Source organism: Lissotriton helveticus, chromosome 5_1 (genome assembly GCF_964261635.1).
Source record: "Lissotriton helveticus chromosome 5_1, aLisHel1.1, whole genome shotgun sequence".
Classification (NCBI taxonomy): domain Eukaryota; kingdom Metazoa; phylum Chordata; class Amphibia; order Caudata; family Salamandridae; genus Lissotriton; species Lissotriton helveticus.
In genome coordinates, this window is record NC_136065.1 from 1,078,061,481 (window position 1) to 1,078,083,097 (window position 21,617).

The 21,617-nt window shown below is 42.5% G+C and overlaps 1 protein-coding gene across 1 annotated transcript in view; it reads right to left on the reverse strand.

Moving 5' to 3' along the window:
- The window catches only part of SFXN3 (sideroflexin 3), a 245,707-nt gene that overhangs the window by 105,433 nt on the left and 118,657 nt on the right, over window positions 1-21,617 (reverse strand). The window contains exons 7-8 of the mRNA XM_078643640.1: window positions 3,548-3,633; window positions 1,603-1,730 (exon numbers count right to left, since the gene is read on the reverse strand). Coding sequence (XP_078499766.1) covers window positions 1,603-1,730; window positions 3,548-3,633 — 214 coding nt within the window. The remainder of the gene's footprint in view (window positions 1-1,602; window positions 1,731-3,547; window positions 3,634-21,617) is intronic.

Sequence of the window (21,617 nt, forward strand, 5' to 3'; positions counted from 1 at the left end):
TGAATTCCTTGTTCGCTGTTTTTCGCTGTAATTGCACCTTGTACCTGATTGCATAGGTGCACTGGAGTGCTGTTTTAAATTGGTGATAACATGTTTATTGTACTGCCACTGTGATGGGTCTAAAAGTGGAACAACGCAAATGTTATGAGTCATATTTGTATTGTCAGAACAGGATCTTGGTTAGAATGTTATAGTTTGAAGAGTAGGCAGTTTATGCTGAGGCTGGCGAGGGGAAAGTCATGCTTTGGTGGGCTGAATTAAAGAACTTTAAAAGGTTTCAAGAGTGCAGTCTAACGTCATTTACCACATATCCTGATGTGAATGAGGCTCTAAACAGCAAGTGTGGGATGACCCAGGAAAAGTACAAGAGGAAATTTAGGGTTACTCCCAAACAGTCAGAGAAAGTACTGGTACCATTGAATGGAGACAAGAATATTCTACTTGTAAATGGGTCCCTGGCACTGAATTAAGGCAGGGCGTCATATAACACCACCATGTATGATCACAGTCTGCTAATTTATAACAAAGAGCCAATACTGAATTGGACCACGTCGCCATACTAGAGGGAGAATGTTCCTAACAGTGGAGTAAGTCATGAAGGTTGTCCTCTTTGTTCCAGTAATGGTGCAGAGTTCTTCATTACCAGCTTAAGCATGGCAAAATATAACATATTAGGCCAGTATTGACTGCATATTCACCATGCAAATACCTGCATCAAGCACTGTCACAACGAAGGCTCTAAATCGGAAAACAGCCTTTACTACGCAGCCACAACTACGGAGTACTTTTACAACGGAGGCAATACAACGAACGCGCTGTTACCACACGTTCCATTACCACACAAGTCATTACAATGATTTGCATTCGGGAACGTGTTGTAAGATTTTAAATCCAACACCTTCACTACTGTTGCACAAACTGGAGTTGGAATACTAATATATACTATTCCAAAGTCCCGCTGAGCAGCCCAATTCAGATATAAATCTTCTGAATGGGACCGGGCTCACAGGACTTCATGGCCTGAGCTATCACAGTGCATGTGCCTCTGTAACTGTGGGTGCAGACTTTGGAACCATTCACACAGTCTAGCATCTTGGCTGTGGACTAGCATCATGGCCGTGCTCAAAGGTGGAACACATTTAAATGCTGGAGACAAATCAGTGTAAGAAAGTACTAAGGGGCAGAGTGACTCAGAGCAGTATAAATATATGTTGATTATCACTTAATGAATTTATAAATGGACAATCTGAGGATTTTTAGCCTGTTCCCTTCTATGATGAAGGCGAGCGAATGACTGAAACTACATAACCGAAAATTATTCTGTGGAAATAAGGAGATTTAACATGCAACCGTTATTATCTTCGACGTTTTTCAAAATTTGGAGGAGTGATTGCTCTATATTTTTCAAGAAGATGATGAACTGAGTAGAGCATTCTATAATGCTATAACACTGATCACACACTCTACCATCACTCACTCGCATGACCATCTGAAAACCGTGGCCTTTAAATTTTCAGAGAACATTCTCCAGGTTTATTTGCCAAATAGTGCAGCACATGCGCACTGAAAGGCGTTGCTTTACCTGATACTGGAAGTACTTACCCATTGCAGGGGCAGCCATACCGATGCGGGAGACCACCACCTGGGTGATGGCTTGCTGAGCAGCTTTAGTGGACTCTCCCAGTCTGTTGCCATTCTCGTCGGTGATTGGAATTCCAAATTTGAGCTCTCTGAAAGAGAACCAACTCTTTCTCGTTCACTCATTCCTCTGGAGATCAAACAGTACAATACATAACTTTGAAATAGTAACTTATATGTGATATATTAATAGTAATAAAAATGGGCATCGAGAGAAAAAGAAAATGTTTGCTGAAGGGTGGAATAGCTTCGTCAACTGAGGAGAAAGAACCTGCACACAATCATTTAAAAAAAATATTTCACAACACCACACAAAGAGATGTTACTATCCCTCTCAGGTCATTCATTCCAAAAAAAGGTAGGTTTGGGATGGTAGATGGAGGGTAATACTGATAGCACTGGTGCACGTGTAGTGCCAGAGCTATCTGAAGAGGGCATTCCCTCATTAGCATGGGGGCACTGAAAAAGAGGGAAGCTCTAGCGCCTTTGGGCCTCCCCCATATTATGGACGTAGGCGCAGAGGCAAAGAAGCCGTCAGAAGGTGCAAACGGTGGTGCACTGTCAGTGTGCACCCTGAAGGTTACCCTCTGAAGGGGGCAAAGGGTATTCCACGAACCCGCCACCATGTATTCCCCTGCAAGCGGGTGAAGTCACTCACTACACCCTCCGGCAAGGGGATCTCTGCTCCTTTCTAAAGCGTAAATGGGTGATCTCTACACAATGAAACACCAAACAGCTGAAAAAAGGCAGCCGCCCCATATTTCACTGAATACGCAGCCCCCAGGGCTGACCCGAGTTAAGTCCAGTGCGCTGTTTATGTTTGCACTTCCCGCACCTGTTTAAGGCCCAGGAGGTCTTTCTTACATGTTCTGTCGGGGGCAGAGCACATTATAAGTGTATCTTTTATATATATGTGCAACACTGACAGGTTACAACTGAGCTTCAAGGTGAACGTAGAAGGGTAAGAGCTGATGGTTCAATAGCCTAGTATTTGGTATGTTAGAACTGTGCTGAAAGCGTGTCATAAGGCCTCGCTACTGTGCACTGATTCTAATAGCTTGTGCTGTATTTTGGAATTAGGTGATCTTGGTGGCCTTGCGACATATTGTGCTATATGCATGTGGCATGTTCCGTCTAGCATGTTCTGTTGAATGTTAGGCTGTCCCGTGGGAGAAAAGCAAACAGTACAAACAATTCAAGTGTTGCAATCATAGGCAAAAACATCACACTGCAGTCATTTAGTTAACACTGAATGAGTGTGGAGCTCTAACTTGGAAGTCATATGATTTTTGATTCGTGCATATGACATTTTCTGTCTACCACAAGTCTCTGAGCAGCATTCCTTGCTGGCAGGTACTGTGTTGGGCACCGTGATACCAGACTTAGGTCTTCATTAAGAGTGGTCTGTTTTTTCTTTTGATCCTTACACACACAACTATTTGCACAGGAATCCGAATTACCTGTTTTGCAGCAATTAACTACTTCATGCTACTTCCTGTTGGTGTATTACAGCGGCTAAACCTGCCATAATTTACCAGGGTTAAATACTCGGAAAAAGACACATTCAACTTTTGGCCTAATTGTAGAGGGAGACACTCCCCATCAATAGTCTTCCAACTGGAAAAATACACAATGTGATACACTACGAATGGCTGATCTTGGTCGGGAAATATAGTTTTCAATATTATTTGTTGACGGGGCAGTTCTCTTTCATTCCCTCTTTATAGTCTCCAAAAGCGGATGATTCCATCAAAGCACAGATTCACTCGCTGAGCATCACCACAGCACCGGCACGCTCTAGGCCTCAATTTCACTGATCAAACACAGACACACGTTGCTCTTGCACCCTCGATGGAGGCAGGTCACTCAAGCACGCAGTAACCTTAGCTGCAGGCAGGCAGCATCTTACCTCTGTCTCATCAAAGGGATGTTGATGCAGTTGGCAGCCGCCACCGCGGCGAAGGGCACGAAGCGGCCGATGAGCGAGGGCAAACGCTAGGAAGACATGAAACAAAAGCTGAGATCAGGAGATAAGCCACGAGCAGGAAGCTGTTCGTCTCCAGGTGAGTTACAAGGCGCACTACAGTCTGCATACAACATTAATCACTTGCTCCTTCAGGGCGAGTGAAACGTGACTCTCGGCGGCCATTGTGATACTACGTAGATCCTCCGACCTCGGTGAACTGCGCACCATGCACTGGAGGCAACGCACAATATATATATATATATATATATATACCTGGAAACCAAGACTGATGGGAGAAGAGAAGGCAGAGGTATGACCCGCTCCCTCCGCATGCGCCTTCTGCACACAGGGGGTGTACTAGGACCCTTTGCAGCATAACAAGACTTGGGACCCCGTCTTCTGCTCAAAAATAGCATGGTAAAGGGGGCTAAAGAGTGTAGGGTAAGCACTGCCAAATGAGCGAAAAGCAGTGAAAGAGACCAAAAAATGAAAATGGGGAAAATAATTGAGCTTGACAGGCAAATAGAGTGTGCATGACAAATGTAGATACAAATATAAAAGTAATGGGGGAGGAAAGGGAAAGAAGGGTAGATGAAAGGGGAGAAGAAAGGAGAAATAGAAGGAAAGTTGAAATGAAGCAACAAAGAAATGAAGCAACAGAGAAAAGAAGGTAGTGTGGAAGGAAAGAAGGGTGAACGCATGGGTGGAAAGGTGAGTGAATGATGGATGGGAGAGTGAAAGGATGGGAGAGTGAAAGGATGGAAGGGTGAAAGGATGGAAGGGTGAAATAGCTAACTGGTGAAAGAATGAATGAATGGATAGATGGAGGTGGGGTGAAATAATGGGTGCATGAAGGATTGATATATTGAAGGGTGACAGGAACTCTGCTAGGGAAATTTGTGCATGGTCACTTAGAGTCATTAAAGGCACGATTCAAAGTGGGGAGTACTTTAATTTTCGGGCTCCTCCCTTGTACCGCATGGCATACTAGGTGTTTCCTCCACAGCTTCTGGAACCTAAATTATTTATTTCATTTGAGTACTTCATTATTAAGTGCCGGAAAACATTATATGAGCTGAATCCCACATTTATGAGGATGAGCCAGAAATACAGAGATGCTATGTTTTTTCACAATAAAAGGATATAACAGCTCGGCACGGTCCTCATTTTCTGCTTATAGTTAATTATTACAAGAGGTTTAACCAGGGTAAATATGGATACCTTCAAAACATCCCTTCTCAAAAAATGGACTTCTGATATAAATTAACTAACATGGTGGAGTATTAGAGCGTCACTAAAAGAATTTTAGGTCTTCATTTTTTATTGCCCTAGAGTACTTAATAATGAATGGGTTAGATTTCTTTTTCTCTGCAAAACCGCAGAGCTTCTCTACAAAAAATCTGGAAAGTATTTCTTACAACTCTGTGAACTTCACAAAATATACCTTTAATAAAAGCCTGTGAAATATCAAACTTTGGATAGAACAAATCAACGAAAAGTGAAACTCGTGTAAAACACTTTTTCTAGCTCGCCCATGGAGCAAAACTTTGAGAAAAATATGCCATAAACAGCTCCATGACCGAAGGTTATATGACAGCACAAGGCATGCCATTACAACGCGGTTGTAACAACGCAAGTGCTGTTACAACAAGGCACGTGTTGTAAAGGTATATGCATAGTAAAAATGTATGTTGTGATGGTCATGCGTTGCAACAGCATTTGCGTAGTTACAACCGCATTGTAATTGTAATGACCGCATTGTAATGGTTGTAGCCCATGACCGAACTAATTCAAAAAGTGCAAACTGTTTGCCGAACACAGAAAAAGAGCCTATGTTAGGGCTGTCTGCATTTCCTTGGACGGGAAATTGCTGCAGAGGCAGATTTGGGATGCCTGCAGGGATTCTGATTGACTGGCCCTAACACACGGACCCTTTCTACAATCAGAATAGTGCCCTGTGATGAGTCTAATTGGCCCGTCAGCCAATAAAAACAGCTCATATGCAAACTAACTGCAAATCACAAGGGGATGGTCATTTAATTGTAGCCCAGCACAACTGCAAAATTAAGCAATTCACTCAGCCCTAGAAATAACTTTCTAAAAGTTGGCTTTGTGGGAGAAAATCCTTACAAAAACTCACTTTTACCAGGAGACTTCTGCCAAACACTTTTTGCAAGAAAAATACTTAAATTTTTGTGAAAAGCTCACCCACAAGCAAAGTTATGCGAAGTTCACTTATTTTCACAAGTTCACAAATTGCAAAAAGTCTGATTTTCAACTGCAAAACTTTAATTTTGAACACCCTAATTTGTAATCACTTAAGCACTGTTCACGGCCTCCAGGAACCTGAAGCTAAGATTTCATTGGAAACAGCTATATACCAAGGGTTTAAGTGGTTTGTGGGAAAGGTGATGGTGGAACCATGTATTATATGGGATAAAGTACCCCCACCGTACATTATAAGGATAATGTGAAGCACCAAGGAGTTCCATAACCATATAGAGGAACGAGGCCGAAGGCAAAGATCCATTATAAGGTTATGGAACTCTGAGGTGACTTGCAATATCCTTATCCTGTACGCCCGGGGGTTCTTTATCTCATATATGGTCACAATATCCTTTCCCACAAACCACTTAAAACCTTTTTGCGTCGCTGTTTCATATGAAAGTGTGAGCATGTTTGCAAACACGAAACATGAAAAATAAAACATCTAGTGCAAAATGCCACACACCAAAAACCTGTTGGATATTTGTTGCAAACAGATATTTTAAAAAGTTCAATATGTCAGTTTTAAGAAACAAAATTAAAAGCTGCAATAGCTCGGAATGTATATAAACCTGCAGAAAGATTCTAGCTTTTCTCTAACTACCTAATCAAAAATAAACATGTTCTCTCTGCTTGTGATTGTAGGCTAAAAAAATATAGCTGAAGAAAGAAAAGCAACATTCTCTTTCGGTTGCTTTGAACAGCTACTTCAGTTATGCTGTGTGACCTCACCTGCCTTTCATCATCTCAGCTGCTGGCTCTGGCGTTAGAACTCGACTGTAATAACTTATAATAGTCAAGTTCTGACGTCTTGTCTTCCTAATGGAGACTGGGTGTGTAACAAGTTAGCGATTATAAAGAAACTAGAGACGGGTATTTATATAGGGATTACGGAATCCCTTCTATTACAAGGTTATCACAAAATCCAGGGAACAAATTACGCCAGTGGTCACCCTGTGGCATCCTACCGAACGTTTCTCCAAATGAAACCATTTTATACCTGCCCAACCCTAGTTTAGTAAAGATTGCAGAGCAGTTGTAGGACAATTTTTTCCTTGACATTAAATGATTAATGGTGATCAGTTTATAACTCATGGGAGATTAGGAAGTCCTGTACCAGTCAATGGCTACGGTCCTCTGATTGCAATGGTTATCAATTCGGTTTTAAACAAGCCAGTATGAACATGCTACTCAGCCAGCACACACACCGCACTTGCAGCACATCTTGGTGACTCTTATGTATCCAAATTCATTACTGATGTGGATTCAATGTAGGCTTACAGATCTCCATTGTTAAGCGAACCAATCACAAATAATTAAGAAGCAGCAGGATAGAAAAAACATCCAATGAGGTGGGGCTCGGATGCCTGCTAAGATGGCTGCTCCGTTTATGAGGTTTTGAGGACCTGACTGATTCTGTAGCACCTAGAAAAGATGTGCACAGAACCTACAGTCTCCAAAGACGGACAGCGAGATCCAGATAAATTCCCCTTTGGTGAAATGAAAGGGACAGCTAGAGACCCTGAAGGCTGAGAAGCATGCTGCCCGGTTTCACCACCATAGCAGCTAAGGCCGAGGCGGGGTGTGATCTCCAAGCAGATTCACAGGAAATACCTGGTTTGTGACATGGCCTGAAAGAGGATCCAGAAAAAGAGAAGCGTCCCTGCAATGACTGGCAGTGAACCCCAGGATGGGTTTCCTCATATTGGTTTGCAATTGTTCATCACTGAACCATCCCTTCAGACTGGTGATATGCAGCCAAATTTCTACTTGGCGAGGGCCCAGTAGTAACTTTGGAAAATACGAACATCTGATACCATCACAGGTTGACATACTACTCCATGTTACCCATAAGCTAAGTGCCACTATGACCTATCTCTGTGGTATTATGGGGCTATCGAAATAGCGAAATTACAGGTTGTAAGAGATATGCCCGTGGCTGTATACAAAACTGTATGCACCAGGTCATGTAAGGTGTGGAGTATTGTACTGTACCTGCTTGAGAGATGTAACCTCTTACCTTCTCCTTTTGTTTCCTTAAACCCAGGCATGGACTAATGTATTTGCAGTTACTCTATTTCATAACTTTATATGTAAACACTGATACTTAGATAGATCAGCAATACTGTAGACAATGAGTACTATTTATAGGTCCTGATGAATCGCGGGTAACTAAGCCCTGAGCGAGAAACATGTCGACCATAATCCTCACCTATTAGTATAGTCTTGAGTGTGGAATACATCACTTTCCAAACCTCCTAGACTAACTTTTGTTTTTATTTAACATACGGGACCAACCGAATAAAGTTCCTTTTGGTACCCCTGCGTTATTTTAATTTCACGTGCTGTCTACTACTACTCTGGCCCCTCACCCACACTTCACCTAAGGGCAGTTGGATAAAAGATCTCCACTAAAGAGCCCCTCTTTGAGGTGTAGCCCGTTGGGTATTGCACCGCCCACCCAACGAGGAGCACTGCCAATGAAGAAGCATGACACCTGCAAGGGTGTGTGAGGCCATTATATGCAACAAAATGGATACCCATAGGTAGGTTATCATTTAAACCTCCTCTACATATCCACACCCCAGTGACCTGCACCTTTAACCCAGGAACAGCCCAGTTCCCTCTTTGGTACTAGTGTATATAAAGCCAACCACCCTAACTATACACAAAAGACTAAATAGTCCATGACTCACTATGCCTATACAATATGCACATTATAGCAGTAAAAGCATCACCATAGGCATCATTCAGATCTATCACAGACCACATTGACACCTCAATCCATCAATTTCATAAAACAAAAAAAGGTCCTTTCCTACCTACCTTCCAAAGCCCCCATAAAAATCTATCCTCTTCAGAATCATTGAAACTCAGAGGGCTGGGTGGTATCAGAGGCCAGCAGCAGCAGAGCCCAATTCTCTACCAGCAAAGAAGTATTTCCAACCCCAAACGCTCTTAAAAAACTGTGGTGTTGCCATAATGTTCATAAACTCACTATCGTTCAGGTTGATATAGACATGGACTGATGCAGTAGGTAGTTACACCTTTGCAAAGACAGTGAGGCAGTGATCAAAACTGGGGCTGTGGGAAATTTGCGTAATATGCTTTTGGGTAATTACATGTCATTTTTAGAAAATAACTCAAAATTAGGTCAAATACAAAGTTGTGGATTAGCGCTACATTTTAGCACGAAATACGTCCTTCTGTCAATTTTTGACACAGGGATGCATTTTGTGTTAAATAATAAAATAGCAGGAAAAATGTGTGGTGCGAACAATAGCCACTCACATTCTTATTGTTCGCATTATTGCCACGTGTTCGCTGTAAAAGTTCGTAGCAAACACACAAAATGACACTACATGGCGTAATGGCAGAATTTAACAAACTTTCAATAATAACTGTAACTGATCTTAGAGAGAGACCTAATTGACCCCGGGGTGGAGGGAGAAGCCCGGGAGAAATTGTTTCAAGAGATGCAAAGAGAAAAATCTAAATTGTCCACAATTCTACATGATGGGGTAAGAAAAAAGTAGGAGGCCAGCAAATTAGCCCATATTGAATACAGTGAAGGCTGTAGCAAGCTGCTGGCCTGGAAAGTCAAAAAGGAACAGGTGAGGAATAGAATTAACCAGGTCAAATGCGACTGTACATATCTTCTCATTAATGAGGATGAGGGGATCAAGCACGTTTTTTACAATCATTACTGTAGGGTTTATCAAGAAGATCTAGAACCCACTCAAAATGAGATCGAAGTATGGCTAGGCCACGCCACAACAAATGTTCTTACAGCTGATAAAAGCCGGCTTTTGAATCAGGAGATCAGGGAAGGGAAAGTTGAGCTTGTGTTAAGACAAGGAAAGAAGGCTATAGCCCCAGGCCTTGATGGTCTCTCCCTCGAGGTTTATAAAGCTTTGGCAAATACACTAACACCCATTCTTTTAGAATATCTTTATAAATGGATCCGAAATACCAGCCTCGTGGAATGAGGCAAACATCTCCCTAATTTTGAAGCTAGGTAAAAGTCCAACAAACTGTGACTCATATCGACCAATATCTTTATTAAACTGCGATTATAAGATCTTTGCAAAGATATTGGCCGATAGACTGAATGGACCTATGACAGAATTGATCCATACTGATCAAAAGGGTTTTATCCGGGAAAGGCACCTAAAGGAGTTAACTTACTCACTGATAGGCTCGATAGATTTGGCATCTACTTAGGAGCTTCCTTTGGCGGTAATAGCTCTAGATGTCACTAAAGCCTTCGATCGAGTTTATTGGGCCTTTCCTACAGTCAGTGGCAAGATCTGTAAATCTGGGTCGTAACCTTTGTAGAATACTGGAGGCCATGTACAGGTCGCCAAAAGCTAGACTACTTATTAATGGCTCCCTGACGGACCCCGTTCTTATCAGTAGAGGGACGAGGCAGGGGTGTCCTTTGTCGCCACTACTGTTCAATTTGTACATAGAACCTTTGGCTAGAAGGATTAGGGAAGACTCTGAGATCGTGCCTTTCAAATTCCGGGATTGGAACAAGAAATTGGGCCTTTATGCAGATGATATCCTCATCTACACAACTAATCTGCATAATACTATAGATCGTATTAATCTACTAACAACGGATTTTGGGAAAGTGTCGGGATATGATATAAATAGAAGTAAGACCGAAATCATGTCTTGGAATCTAGACGCAGGGGCAGGTGTTAAAAAGGAAGTAATGAGATATTTGGGAGTTCAGATTTCGCAAGATATTTCTAAATTAACAAAAATAAATTTTGAGAAAGTAAATAAAGAGATTACTGAGATCCTAAAAATCTGGGCACACCTCCAACTTACTCTCTTAGGTCGAGTCAACCTGATAAAAATGATGATTCTTCCGAAGCGAACCTTTCTTACCATCCCCCTTCCTTTTGAAAGCGCAGCTCTTAAGAAACTACAAGGACAAATAAGCAGCTTTATTTGGGCTAGCAGAGGTCAAAGAATAGCCTGGAAGAAATTAAGATGGAGGGTGGAGAAAGGAGGCTTAGCCCTGCCGGACCTGTTACTTTATTCTTGGGCATTCTTATTAAAAAATTGAAAAATGTTGTTCAATACTCCCACATCTTCGGAAACTGGGCAATTACTATATGTCCTGTCAAGACAGGAGCATGGAGGAAGTCAGGGTTTTATGTTCAAATACGGAGACCCCAAATATTTTAAGAAAGTCAGGTTGAAGGTTCTGAGGGGCCTGGCAGAGACTTGGTATAGGGTCAGAAAGGCTCTAAGGATACCATACTACTGCTCTATCCTATCTGGGACTCACCGGGTTCTCCGCGTTGGACAAAATATGTATTAGCTAGACCATTGAGAGAGGCAGGCCTCATTAAATGGAATCACATTTCACTGGATGGCCAATTATTAAGTTGGGAAATCTGTTATCAGCTGTCGAATCAACAAATATCCAGATTTAAGTATATCCAAATGCAAAGCTGGTTCCAGGATCTGACCGTGGTGATAGGAAGATCAAATGATCTGGAAGACAGACTTATGGTAGAGACAACCATCAAAAATGAGCTTGCGACGATCTACTGGCTGATGATCGAGTTGTAGGATGGAGCCTTTCCCTTGCCAACAGAGTTATGGGGAAGATGCTTTCCGGGTTCCTCGCTGGAGAATAAGTGGCAAGTATCAATGTCGATGCTTTTTAAAACAGTTAAATCTGCGCACCTGAGAAGAAATCACCTCTTCTCCATTCACAAAGCCTATTGGACGCCCCAGAGGTTATCTAAGTTTGGAGGAAGGGGAGATGTGGTATGCCCCAAGTGCGGCAGTCCTAAAGAAGACGATGTGCACATGTTTTTGGATTGTCCTGAGATCCAGTCATTCTGGAATGATGACAGTAGGGCATTGTCCAAGATTTTGGGCATCAACATCAAGGTAAGCGTAATGTCAGGTTTTTTTGGTTGTGTCGACTCCCCTGAAGGAAGTACAGGGAACAAAGCAAAGTTGTTTTTTTATTCTATGCTGTTGGCACGCAGAGAAATCTGCAAGCAGTGGATATCTACATCCCCTCCCAGGTTTTTTGATTGGTTGTCCTCTATTAAATATGTGGCCAGTCTGGATATGAAGGCTTTTAAGAACCACAATTTTTGGTCTCCCTTTTGGAGTGGTGTGAGCAACAAACAAATCTTGATATCCAATGATTATACCTGCTATGCCTCGTCTAGCTATCCTGGTTCTTCTCCTTTTGTGCTTCCCAATCTGGGCTGTGGCTCATGAGGGAAAGCAAAGGAGTGATAGCGAGGGGGCGAAGGATGGTGGTCAGTGCTTCATGTAATTTAGGGTGGAATGGTCTTGAAGCCGATGTCTCCTCTCTCCCCCATTCCTCTGCTCCCAGAACATATGCACAGATGGGCATGGTACCTCCATTTACGGGTGCAAATGGAATGGTGTTTTAGAGGCTTATGAGGATTAAAAAAAAAATAATAGTAATAATAATAATAACTAACACAAAATTCCCAAAATTATTTAAATTACACTGATATAATTAAACTTGATTATAGGCTCAGTTTGTGCTCCTAATTGGGTCAAGGAATCATTCTTTTCAAGCATTTCTAGGTTGCTGACAGACTTTAGCTCCATCTGAGATGTGATCAGCACTAGACCCATGACTAGACAGAACTGGTCCATACAACAAAGTAACACTAATAACAGAGTCGTCTTGAAAGATGGTATTTCAGACTACTGTTTAAGACTCGCTGCATATACCTAACACTAGATCTAATGTGAGCTGTGCTCATGATTCTTATTAATCAGTTATTTTCTGGTCACAAATGCTGTCATGTCATGTCAATTGTTGGCCCTTTCTGCAGGGTCATCCCCAAACTTTTCGTCTTCACCCTCCTATTTTCTGAACAAGTTTTAGGTGTCGTGTAGGACTCTGCACACATTACCACAGCTAATCAGTGCTAAGGTGCCTGTGCTCTCTTTTTTGAACATGGTAATATTGGATTACCCCCAATTGGCCTATTTAATTCACTTGTAAGTCCCTAGTAAAGGGGTACTACATAAACGTAGGACCTGTAAAACGCGACTAGTGGGCCTGCAGCACTGATTGTGCCACCAACTTAAGTCGCCCTTTAAACATGTTTCAGGCCTGCTACTGCATCATGTGGCTGCAGTTTGAAACTGCCATTCCGGCCTGGCAAAATACACCTTTTTTTCAGGCCCAAATATTCCTTTTCAATACATATATGTCACCCCAAGGGCATGCCCTGAACAGCCCAGAGGGCAAGATGCAATGTATTTAAAAAAAATTCACTACTGCAAGGCCTACCTATCCCATAGGATAACACTGGAGTTACCTTATTACGTTTAATAAGCTGTAACTCCCAATTGGGAGCATGTAGACAGGTAAAGTTTGTTGTCTAAAGAATTGTAATTAAAAGCCTTCTTTAAAGTCACATTTTTAATCACAATTCTGAAAATGCTACTTTTAGAAAGCTGGCATTTTCTTCTCCTAGCCACCTGGTGCCTGCAGCCTGATCCTGGGTCACACAACTAGGTGTTGCTGACAGTTGGTCTTTGTGTGTTGGTCCCAGACAGTGAGACAAAGAGAAGATAGGTGTTTGCAAGATGGGCCACTCTGAGTTAACGAAAGGGAGGAGCTATCACTTCCACAATTGCACATCTCAAAGGCTCTGCCTGAGCACTTTTACAAAAGGTTTTATCAAGGCTCTATTGTGGCCCCAAACAAGCTGGAGTCAGGACAGAGAGGAAGGGGATGCCTGACACCTCAGGGAAGTGGGAACCTCTAGAAGCTTCCTCCACTTCAAAATGGACACCAGGTATAAATATTGCACCCTTAGACCCAACTTTTAGGTACAGTTCTAAATCTGTGGACTGATAGGAAGGACTGCTGTGCTGCTGAAAGGACTGGAACGCTACTGGACTGCTGGCCTGAAGAATTGCTGCCCTACTTTGCTGATCTTCTGCTCTCCTGCCCTCTTGCCTGGTTGCGAAGGACTTCACCTGCATCTCTAAACCCAGCACCCCAGAGTGACTTCAAGGGTTAGCTGGCTGGCATCCTACCAGAGTCTCAGGGACGAAACAGGCTTCCAACAACCTTTAACCCAATACCTGGACTCTGCCATTTGTGAGTACTGCCCTCCAAAGTGGTGCCACCCCAGTCCTGGAGCCTTGGAGGTGGGTCTAAAGGTGGTTTGCCAGCTGAACCATGGATTTATAAGAACCAACGCATTTCCTCCATGGCGCTGCACATCACCTGCAGAACCAGTGCATTGTTTTTGCTGATCAATGTATCGCCCTCAGAACCGATGAACTGCCTGCTGTACAAACTGCCCCTATGCAATGACTTCACATTGCCCATCAGAAGCGCTGCTACGCGATGCATCTCCACGCCAGGATATCACCTCATCCAAAGCAGCTCCCTGGATTACAGCTGCACGATGCATCTCCTCGTCTGGATCTCGCATCACTTCTGCTAATTGACACACATCCTCGACACAGAACTCCGCATCTCTTCGCAACCAGATCTAGATTTATTAATTAAAATGTCCTCTATTTTTTCTAATTTAGTGTAGGATTCTTCTTGTGTTATATTGTCATGTTATTAGTGTTTTGAAGTGCTGCATACATACTTTACACATTGCCTCTAAGTTAAGTCTGGCCACTCTGTCCCAAACTACTAGAGGACTTAGTACAAGTTATTTTGTGGGTTTGCTTGTGCCTTCACCCTTACAAGGATTGTGGTTGCTGCTTGAGTAGGGTTTCACCCCCTCAACCAGTAACCCAACTAATCTTCTCACATTGTACAAACTTAGAAAGTGGGATCTCAGACCACACACCTGCGATTCCAAGACTACAGCTGGATCATGTAACTCCAGCCTCTTAGAGACTGTTGGAAATTCCAGGAGGGACTGCCACTCTGCTAACTTTTTTGCTGTGTTGGCTTGCTGCTTGTTGAGCTACAGGAGGGACTGCTACTTTGCTACCTGTCTTGCTGGGCTGGCCTGCTGCCTGCTACCTCTCTACTGAGACTGAGACTCCAAAGAGCTCTACAAGGCCATCTCGACTAGCCCCCTGTTTTCAAAGTCTCAGAAGCATCAAAGACTTTACTGCTTTACTGCTGCTGTGGGACTCTGTCCCTCATACGTCCAGCAGTTTTGCCTGTGACACGTTCTCTGCTCTGTGAAAGCGTGCCTGATCGCCAGCTGGTTATACTAAAGATTGAGTGCTATGATTAATTCAAAACCATTGCTCCGTTCTACAGACCGTAAGTGCTCCGCTCCGTGAAAGGCAGCCCGGTACTCTACTCGAGCTAGAACTTGAAGCTGTGGCACCAGCACTTCGCTCTCCCACAAATGACAAGCAATCCGGTCTGTGAGGACCAGCACTTTGTGCAAGAAAACCAAGTGCCATGAGGCTGCGAGCGTGCATGACACACCCCTCTGGCCTGAAGCGTTGCCGAGGTTATGCGGAGGTCACCAGTGACATCAGTGCTTCTTCAACTCGCCTACACAGAAGAGGAACCAACAATGCGTTTCTTCCATAGGTGGGCCCTACCAGAAAAAGTCTTCTAAAAGCTACACATATTGGAATGCCCAAACAAAATAGCAGCTGAAGAGTCACCTCGGCTAGTATCTATATGCAAAGATTGATGGAGGACAGTAGACCTATTCTAAAGAGGGAAATCACAGTGGACAAATATCCAAAGGGATGCCTGACCTAAAGAGCAATAATTCACTGGGAGACAATGGAATTGTGTTAGACCTGGCATCCTTGGCATGGTTTTCCCCCTAACCTTTTGCCTTACACATCCTGTTTTGCTACGGCACCAACTGCTCGCAGAGAGTGCCTGCTGCTTGTTGAGCTACAGGAGGGACTGCTACTTTGCTACCTGTCTTGCTGGGCTGGCCTGCTGCCTGCTACCTCTCTACTGAGACTGAGACTCCAAAGAGCTCTACAAGGCCATCTCGACTTGCCCCCTGTTTTCAAAGTCTCAGAAGCATCAAAGACTTTACTGCTTTACTGCTGCTGTGGGACTCTGTCCCTCATACGTCCAGCAGTTTTGCCTGTGACACGTTCTCTGCTCTGTGAAAGCGTGCCTGATCGCCAGCTGGTTATACTAAAGATTGAGTGCTATGATTAATTCAAAACCATTGCTCCGTTCTACAGACCGTAAGTGCTCCGCTCCGTGAAAGGCAGCCCGGTACTCTACTCGAGCTAGGAACTTGAAGCTGTGGCACCAGCACTTCGCTCTCCCACAAATGACAAGCAATCCGGTCTGTGAGGACCAGCACTTTGTGCAAGAAAACCAAGTGCCATGAGGCTGCGAGCGTGCATGACACACCCCTCTGGCCTGAAGCGTTGCCGAGGTTATGCGGAGGTCACCAGTGACATCAGTGCTTCTTCAACTCGCCTACACAGAAGAGGAACCAACAATGCGTTTCTTCCATAGGTGGGCCCTACCAGAAAAAGTCTTCTAAAAGCTACACATATTGGAATGCCCAAACAAAATAGCAGCTGAAGAGTCACCTCGGCTAGTATCTATATGCAAAGATTGATGGAGGACAGTAGACCTATTCTAAAGAGGGAAATCACAGTGGACAAATATCCAAAGGGATGCCTGACCTAAAGAGCAATAATTCACTGGGAGACAATGGAATTGTGTTAGACCTGGCATCCTTGGCATGGTTTTCCCCCTAACCTTTTGCCTTACACATCCTGTTTTGCTACGGCACCAACTGCTCGCAGAGAGTGCCTACGAGAGTCAGCGGCCAAACCGTTTGCAACGACGAAAGGATCTATGCGCTACAGTGACTCCCATCTGTGACACTGCAGAGTGTTGGTACTCCCACATACCTTATGTATGATCGCACGTAGTGCCTTGCTGCTGGGCACGCCTTGCAGCTAAACAGAGCTGTGGTTGGCCGAAAGCCCATTCAGCGGCGTGCTGGATGCAACAAAAAGATATAAAGCATATCACCAAAACAAATCACTTAAAAAAATCCTTGCTAAAGGTAACTATTGTGTTTTCTGCTCATGAGACATAATACTAATCTATATTAGTTTTTAAACTCTGAAATCCTTCTAAAATTCACAGTTGAACTGAAGTTATGGTTACTTAAAACCAAAAAACAGCCTGATATTGGGGAGTTATGTCCCGGCCATTAATACCAGATACAACGCTCATGACTTGCGAAGATTTTTTACCAATAAGTACCCAAGGACATTAAAGAAGACATACTCAAATAAAGAAATTATACTTCCATAGTGAAATTTTGGATAATGCAAATGTTAAAGTGGTATGCAATGTCACTAGTGATGTCATTAAAGTAACTTGTGATGTCACTTGTCATGAGCATTGCAGTTGACGTCCGAATTATGCTATGCATTGCAGGTGCACAAGTTATGATTTGCTTAGCTAACCCACAAGTGGTCAATCTCAGGGGGTTGTTCGTTTTTTATAGAAATATTCTTAGCAGTCATAGTTAGGCATCCTGCAATGTGCCTCCAGAGTGCAACCAACGTCTTTTAAGACGCAAGTGTTGAAGGAGAGGAATAATATTCATAATTTAGTGTTATAAATGAAACTACACCAGAGAGCGAATGAAACATGAATCGAAGGTGAGAATAAGCGTGAGTAGGTGGTCAAATTTGGCATGAGTAAACTATAAAGAGATTACCTTATCTGCCAAGCATCTGTTCTACTTAACCAATTGTTTGTCCAGTTACAATTGGCAAACAATTTAGCTCTCCACTGGAAGTAAAGATGAAGTGTCCACATCTAGTGAGAAAAACATGAAAATATGTTTTGATCATCTCACCACAGAGGGTATTCTGGTATCTGCATGTTTTCCAGCTGTTAGTCACACATACTCCTGGAAGCTTTGCAAATCGACCCGGAGAAAAACTGCATAGTTCATTCTGACTAAGCATATGTGTATGTATGTATGTATGTATGTATTTGGTATTTATAGAGCACATATATCACCGCAGAGGTTTTATAGCGCTTGTGGCACGCGAATGGACTAAAAATTAAGGTGAGATGATGCAGTTGTATCATTACCCTCTTTGTGTACCATTGCATTATAAGTAGACACTACGCAGTGCTTGTTGAAGTGCATCAAGGTGGACTTTAGATATGAATGCAGTCCGTTCGCCCATTTACAAAGTTTGTGATGATCAAACTGACAAAAAAGTGCTCAGATTTCAGAGAAGGCCACTAGTTCATAATATCGCGATAATGTGCTAAAGCAATGTTAACAAAATAACATTACAACATAACACAATATAAAATGCCAAGATGGCTTACTTTCTCTACATCTGGAGCACAGTCCAATCCATCTGCCAAAATAAATGATCATGCCACTTAGATCAAATAGTTTATTCTACAATGGAAGGTTTTGGTTTTATTTACTCTCCAACAAAATTGAGATATATGTAAATCTAGGTTATAAAAGACATATACAAGTTATTGTGTACTCACATTTTCCAAGAAGGTAATTTCTAATAAAAGGTCTATGTGTTGTGATGAACTACACTTCCTTTCTCATGGGCCAGGGATTGAAATGCCTCAAAACGATAAGCTTAAGTAAATCATTATGATTTAAATCAAAACAACCTGCAATTAATTTACCTACTGAACAGGATCCTCAGAAAAGTTTTTTATTAATCGAAAAGCACCGCCAGAGCACAAAATACTTGGGTGTTCAGGAAACCACTAGGTTCAAGGAGAGGGCGTGCACATCCCAATTTGCAGAGATAAAACCATGCAGGTGTTCTAGTTTACAAGGAGAGGTTTGTCAACCACCCAGAATAGCCTCTTGAAACGTCTCTTCCCCGGTTCCCATAGTAAGAAGTAGAGCTATTAATCTGCCTTCATGCATATCATGCATTAAAGAGGTTTATGGTACTGGTTATGTATACATATATACCTTATCTCACAAATGTGCTCATAACACGTTTAAGTATTTGGTTTAGATTAGATGTAAGTAGAGCTGCTATGTGCTATGCAAAAAGACGGGAGGTTTAAACATAGATGGGCAAACGTATGTAATTTGCTCTGGAGTTTGTAGTAGACTGGGGCCATACATGTGCCTGCTTAGATCGTGTATATAAAACATGTTTGCTATTAATTTGATATATAAACAAAACTTGGATAAACCCTATATGCCACAGGGACTAATATATAATATAAAAAAAGTGACTCATTCTGGGAATACCTGTAGTCAACATTCAAGGTATTCCTTTGAATTGCACAATGATTAGTGTTATGTTGATATATAATCATATACACATTAGTGAAGACCTAACACTTCTCTCCTTGGTAGAAATTATATTGTTCTTCTTTTAAGATAGGTGCATACAAGGTGCAAGCTTCAAAAGAAAAGTGCAGACGATGCAGTGCTGGTGCAGGTAAATATATACAAGAGTGATACAAAATACACTCTACATATCCCTGGTTATTAGCAGTTTGGAAGGCAGTTAGTGTTGAAGGATCATATTAATTCATATACGCGCTCCATACGATTCTGTAACCAGGGAACGGGGTATTAACGTTTCGACCCAATCTCAATTGTAGGGTCTCCTCTTCGACCATTGTCATCTGTTTAAGGCACCTAGGGCATCGCTAAGTATCAGAACAAATAGTTAAGAATAACCTCCAGAAGAACATCTCTCAACAGAAATTCACATTAGTACAAAATCTATCAAATTAGCCTTTTCTTTGCTGAATGAGACGGCCGACAAAGAGAAGCAGATGAGCACACGTCCTGGATGAACTGGTGGCATCAACTTGAAGGTGATTTTGATGGATTTTGTACTAATGTACAAACTAGTGTACGCAACATCCACATGAAGTTGTTTACACTTTCTATTCCATGGCACACATTCTCTAAACTGGATTAGATCACTATCTGGTGAGATCTGACTCGTCACGACTATATTCAGTCTTCTTCAGTCGATCACGTCAATCTTTCCGATCATGCCCACCTTGCAGTCGCCTTGAGCTTGTGAAATGGCTCTGATCGTCAATGCTTCTGAAGATAACATTTTGTTTTGCTAGTGGACATGGTGGTCTTGGTAGACCAACAGGAGTCACTTAATCCCTACCTTACAGAAAATGGTGCTTGTGACACTAGTAAGGCAGTTAGATGGGATGCACTGAGGGAGTCCTCAGAGATACCTTGAATGTTGCTTCGGCGCGCAGTAGCAAGAGAAAGAAAGCTACTACACGCCAATCTCAACAGACGCTTAGCACTCTAGGAGAAGATACGCAAACTTACACTGTCCCAGATATTGCCGAGAGATACTGGAGCACTTACAGTACAAGTCCACGCCATAGACATGGACAAAGCTGAGCATGCGTTGCTCCAAAACAAACAAAATCATTATGAGCAGAGGAATAAGGCTGTATGCAAACGTAGAGATGAAGTGAAAATGCTGCCTCGAATCCAAGTGTTTAAAGATGAGCAAGGGCAGCACATTACCTCAGAGCAGGGCAATGAACAGGTGTTCCAGGATATCAGGACCTTTATTAGGTGGAGGACAAGGACACATCAGTGATTGCTGATCACATTCAGATCCCTGGCTTTCTAGGCACAGTGAGAATTCCCTAAAGCAAGCAGAAGAGCTGGACAGACCATTTGAGATTGCAGAGGGTATCACTAGCATTGTGAGATCAAAGTGGCTACTTTCATAGGCCAGATAGTTTTTCCCTTTATTCTATAAGAAAATGTGTGGCATGAACCTGGTATCAGTGAATCTGTACAACTCTTCTTGGTCATGGACTCTGTGCCAGAGATGATGATTTCAGTAATCCCAAGTAGTGCTGAATTTGAGCAGGAAGTTGCTGGTGGGGCCTGCCGGCACTAATTTTTCTTCATCATACATTTATAGAGAGAAAGAGAAGGAAAAAGACACAAACAGGAAAAAAAGGAGGAAGAGAAAGACGGAGAAAAGTCGTCAAAAGAAAGAAAGAAGGAACCTTCAGCAGTGAGATAAAGGAGCATGGAATGTCTGGTAGTCGAATAAAGGGGCATGAGGTGAATTCAAGACTAAGCAGCTTTGGAATTCTGCGTGCCAACATTTTATTGCACCAGACACTGATTTCTGAGCAAAGCTTTGGGCACCAGAAGTTATTTTACAAATAAAGCACTGTCCCCAAGTTAGGTAAGGACCCTTCCATTTGTGCCTCTTATAGATGGATTTTGCTGCTCAATACTGTTGTTAAGATTTTCACATGGATATTGGTGACACAGTTGAACAGCTTAAAACCCACAGCGCACTGATGCAGATTAAACTGGTCTTGTATCAGGCATGCAAAGTGTGGAGAACATAAAAATGTGTTTTACCTCATTAAGAACATGCCTTGCTCTTGTAAAAATGAATCACTTATTTTCTCAATGCCTAAAAGGCATTTGCGCATGCCACTTGAGTACTGTTGGATGATTTTAGGGGCAATGGGTTTTGTACCAAAGTTTTGCTTCTGGGTAATTGCTAATTTCCACTCTGAGCGGGCTGTAGTTAGGCTCAATGGCAGGAAATCTCCCATCTTCTCCACCAGGCAGGGAACACCAAATAATGTTTTTTATCGCTCCTCCTTTTTGTACTTATTAATGAGCCTTTGGCTCACAGAATACAACACAATTAAACAATTCAGGGCATCCAGATCAGATGGGATGGTTGTAAGTTAGTGCTGTACACAGATAGCATCTGAAATTCCCCGGTGAACCCGGCACAA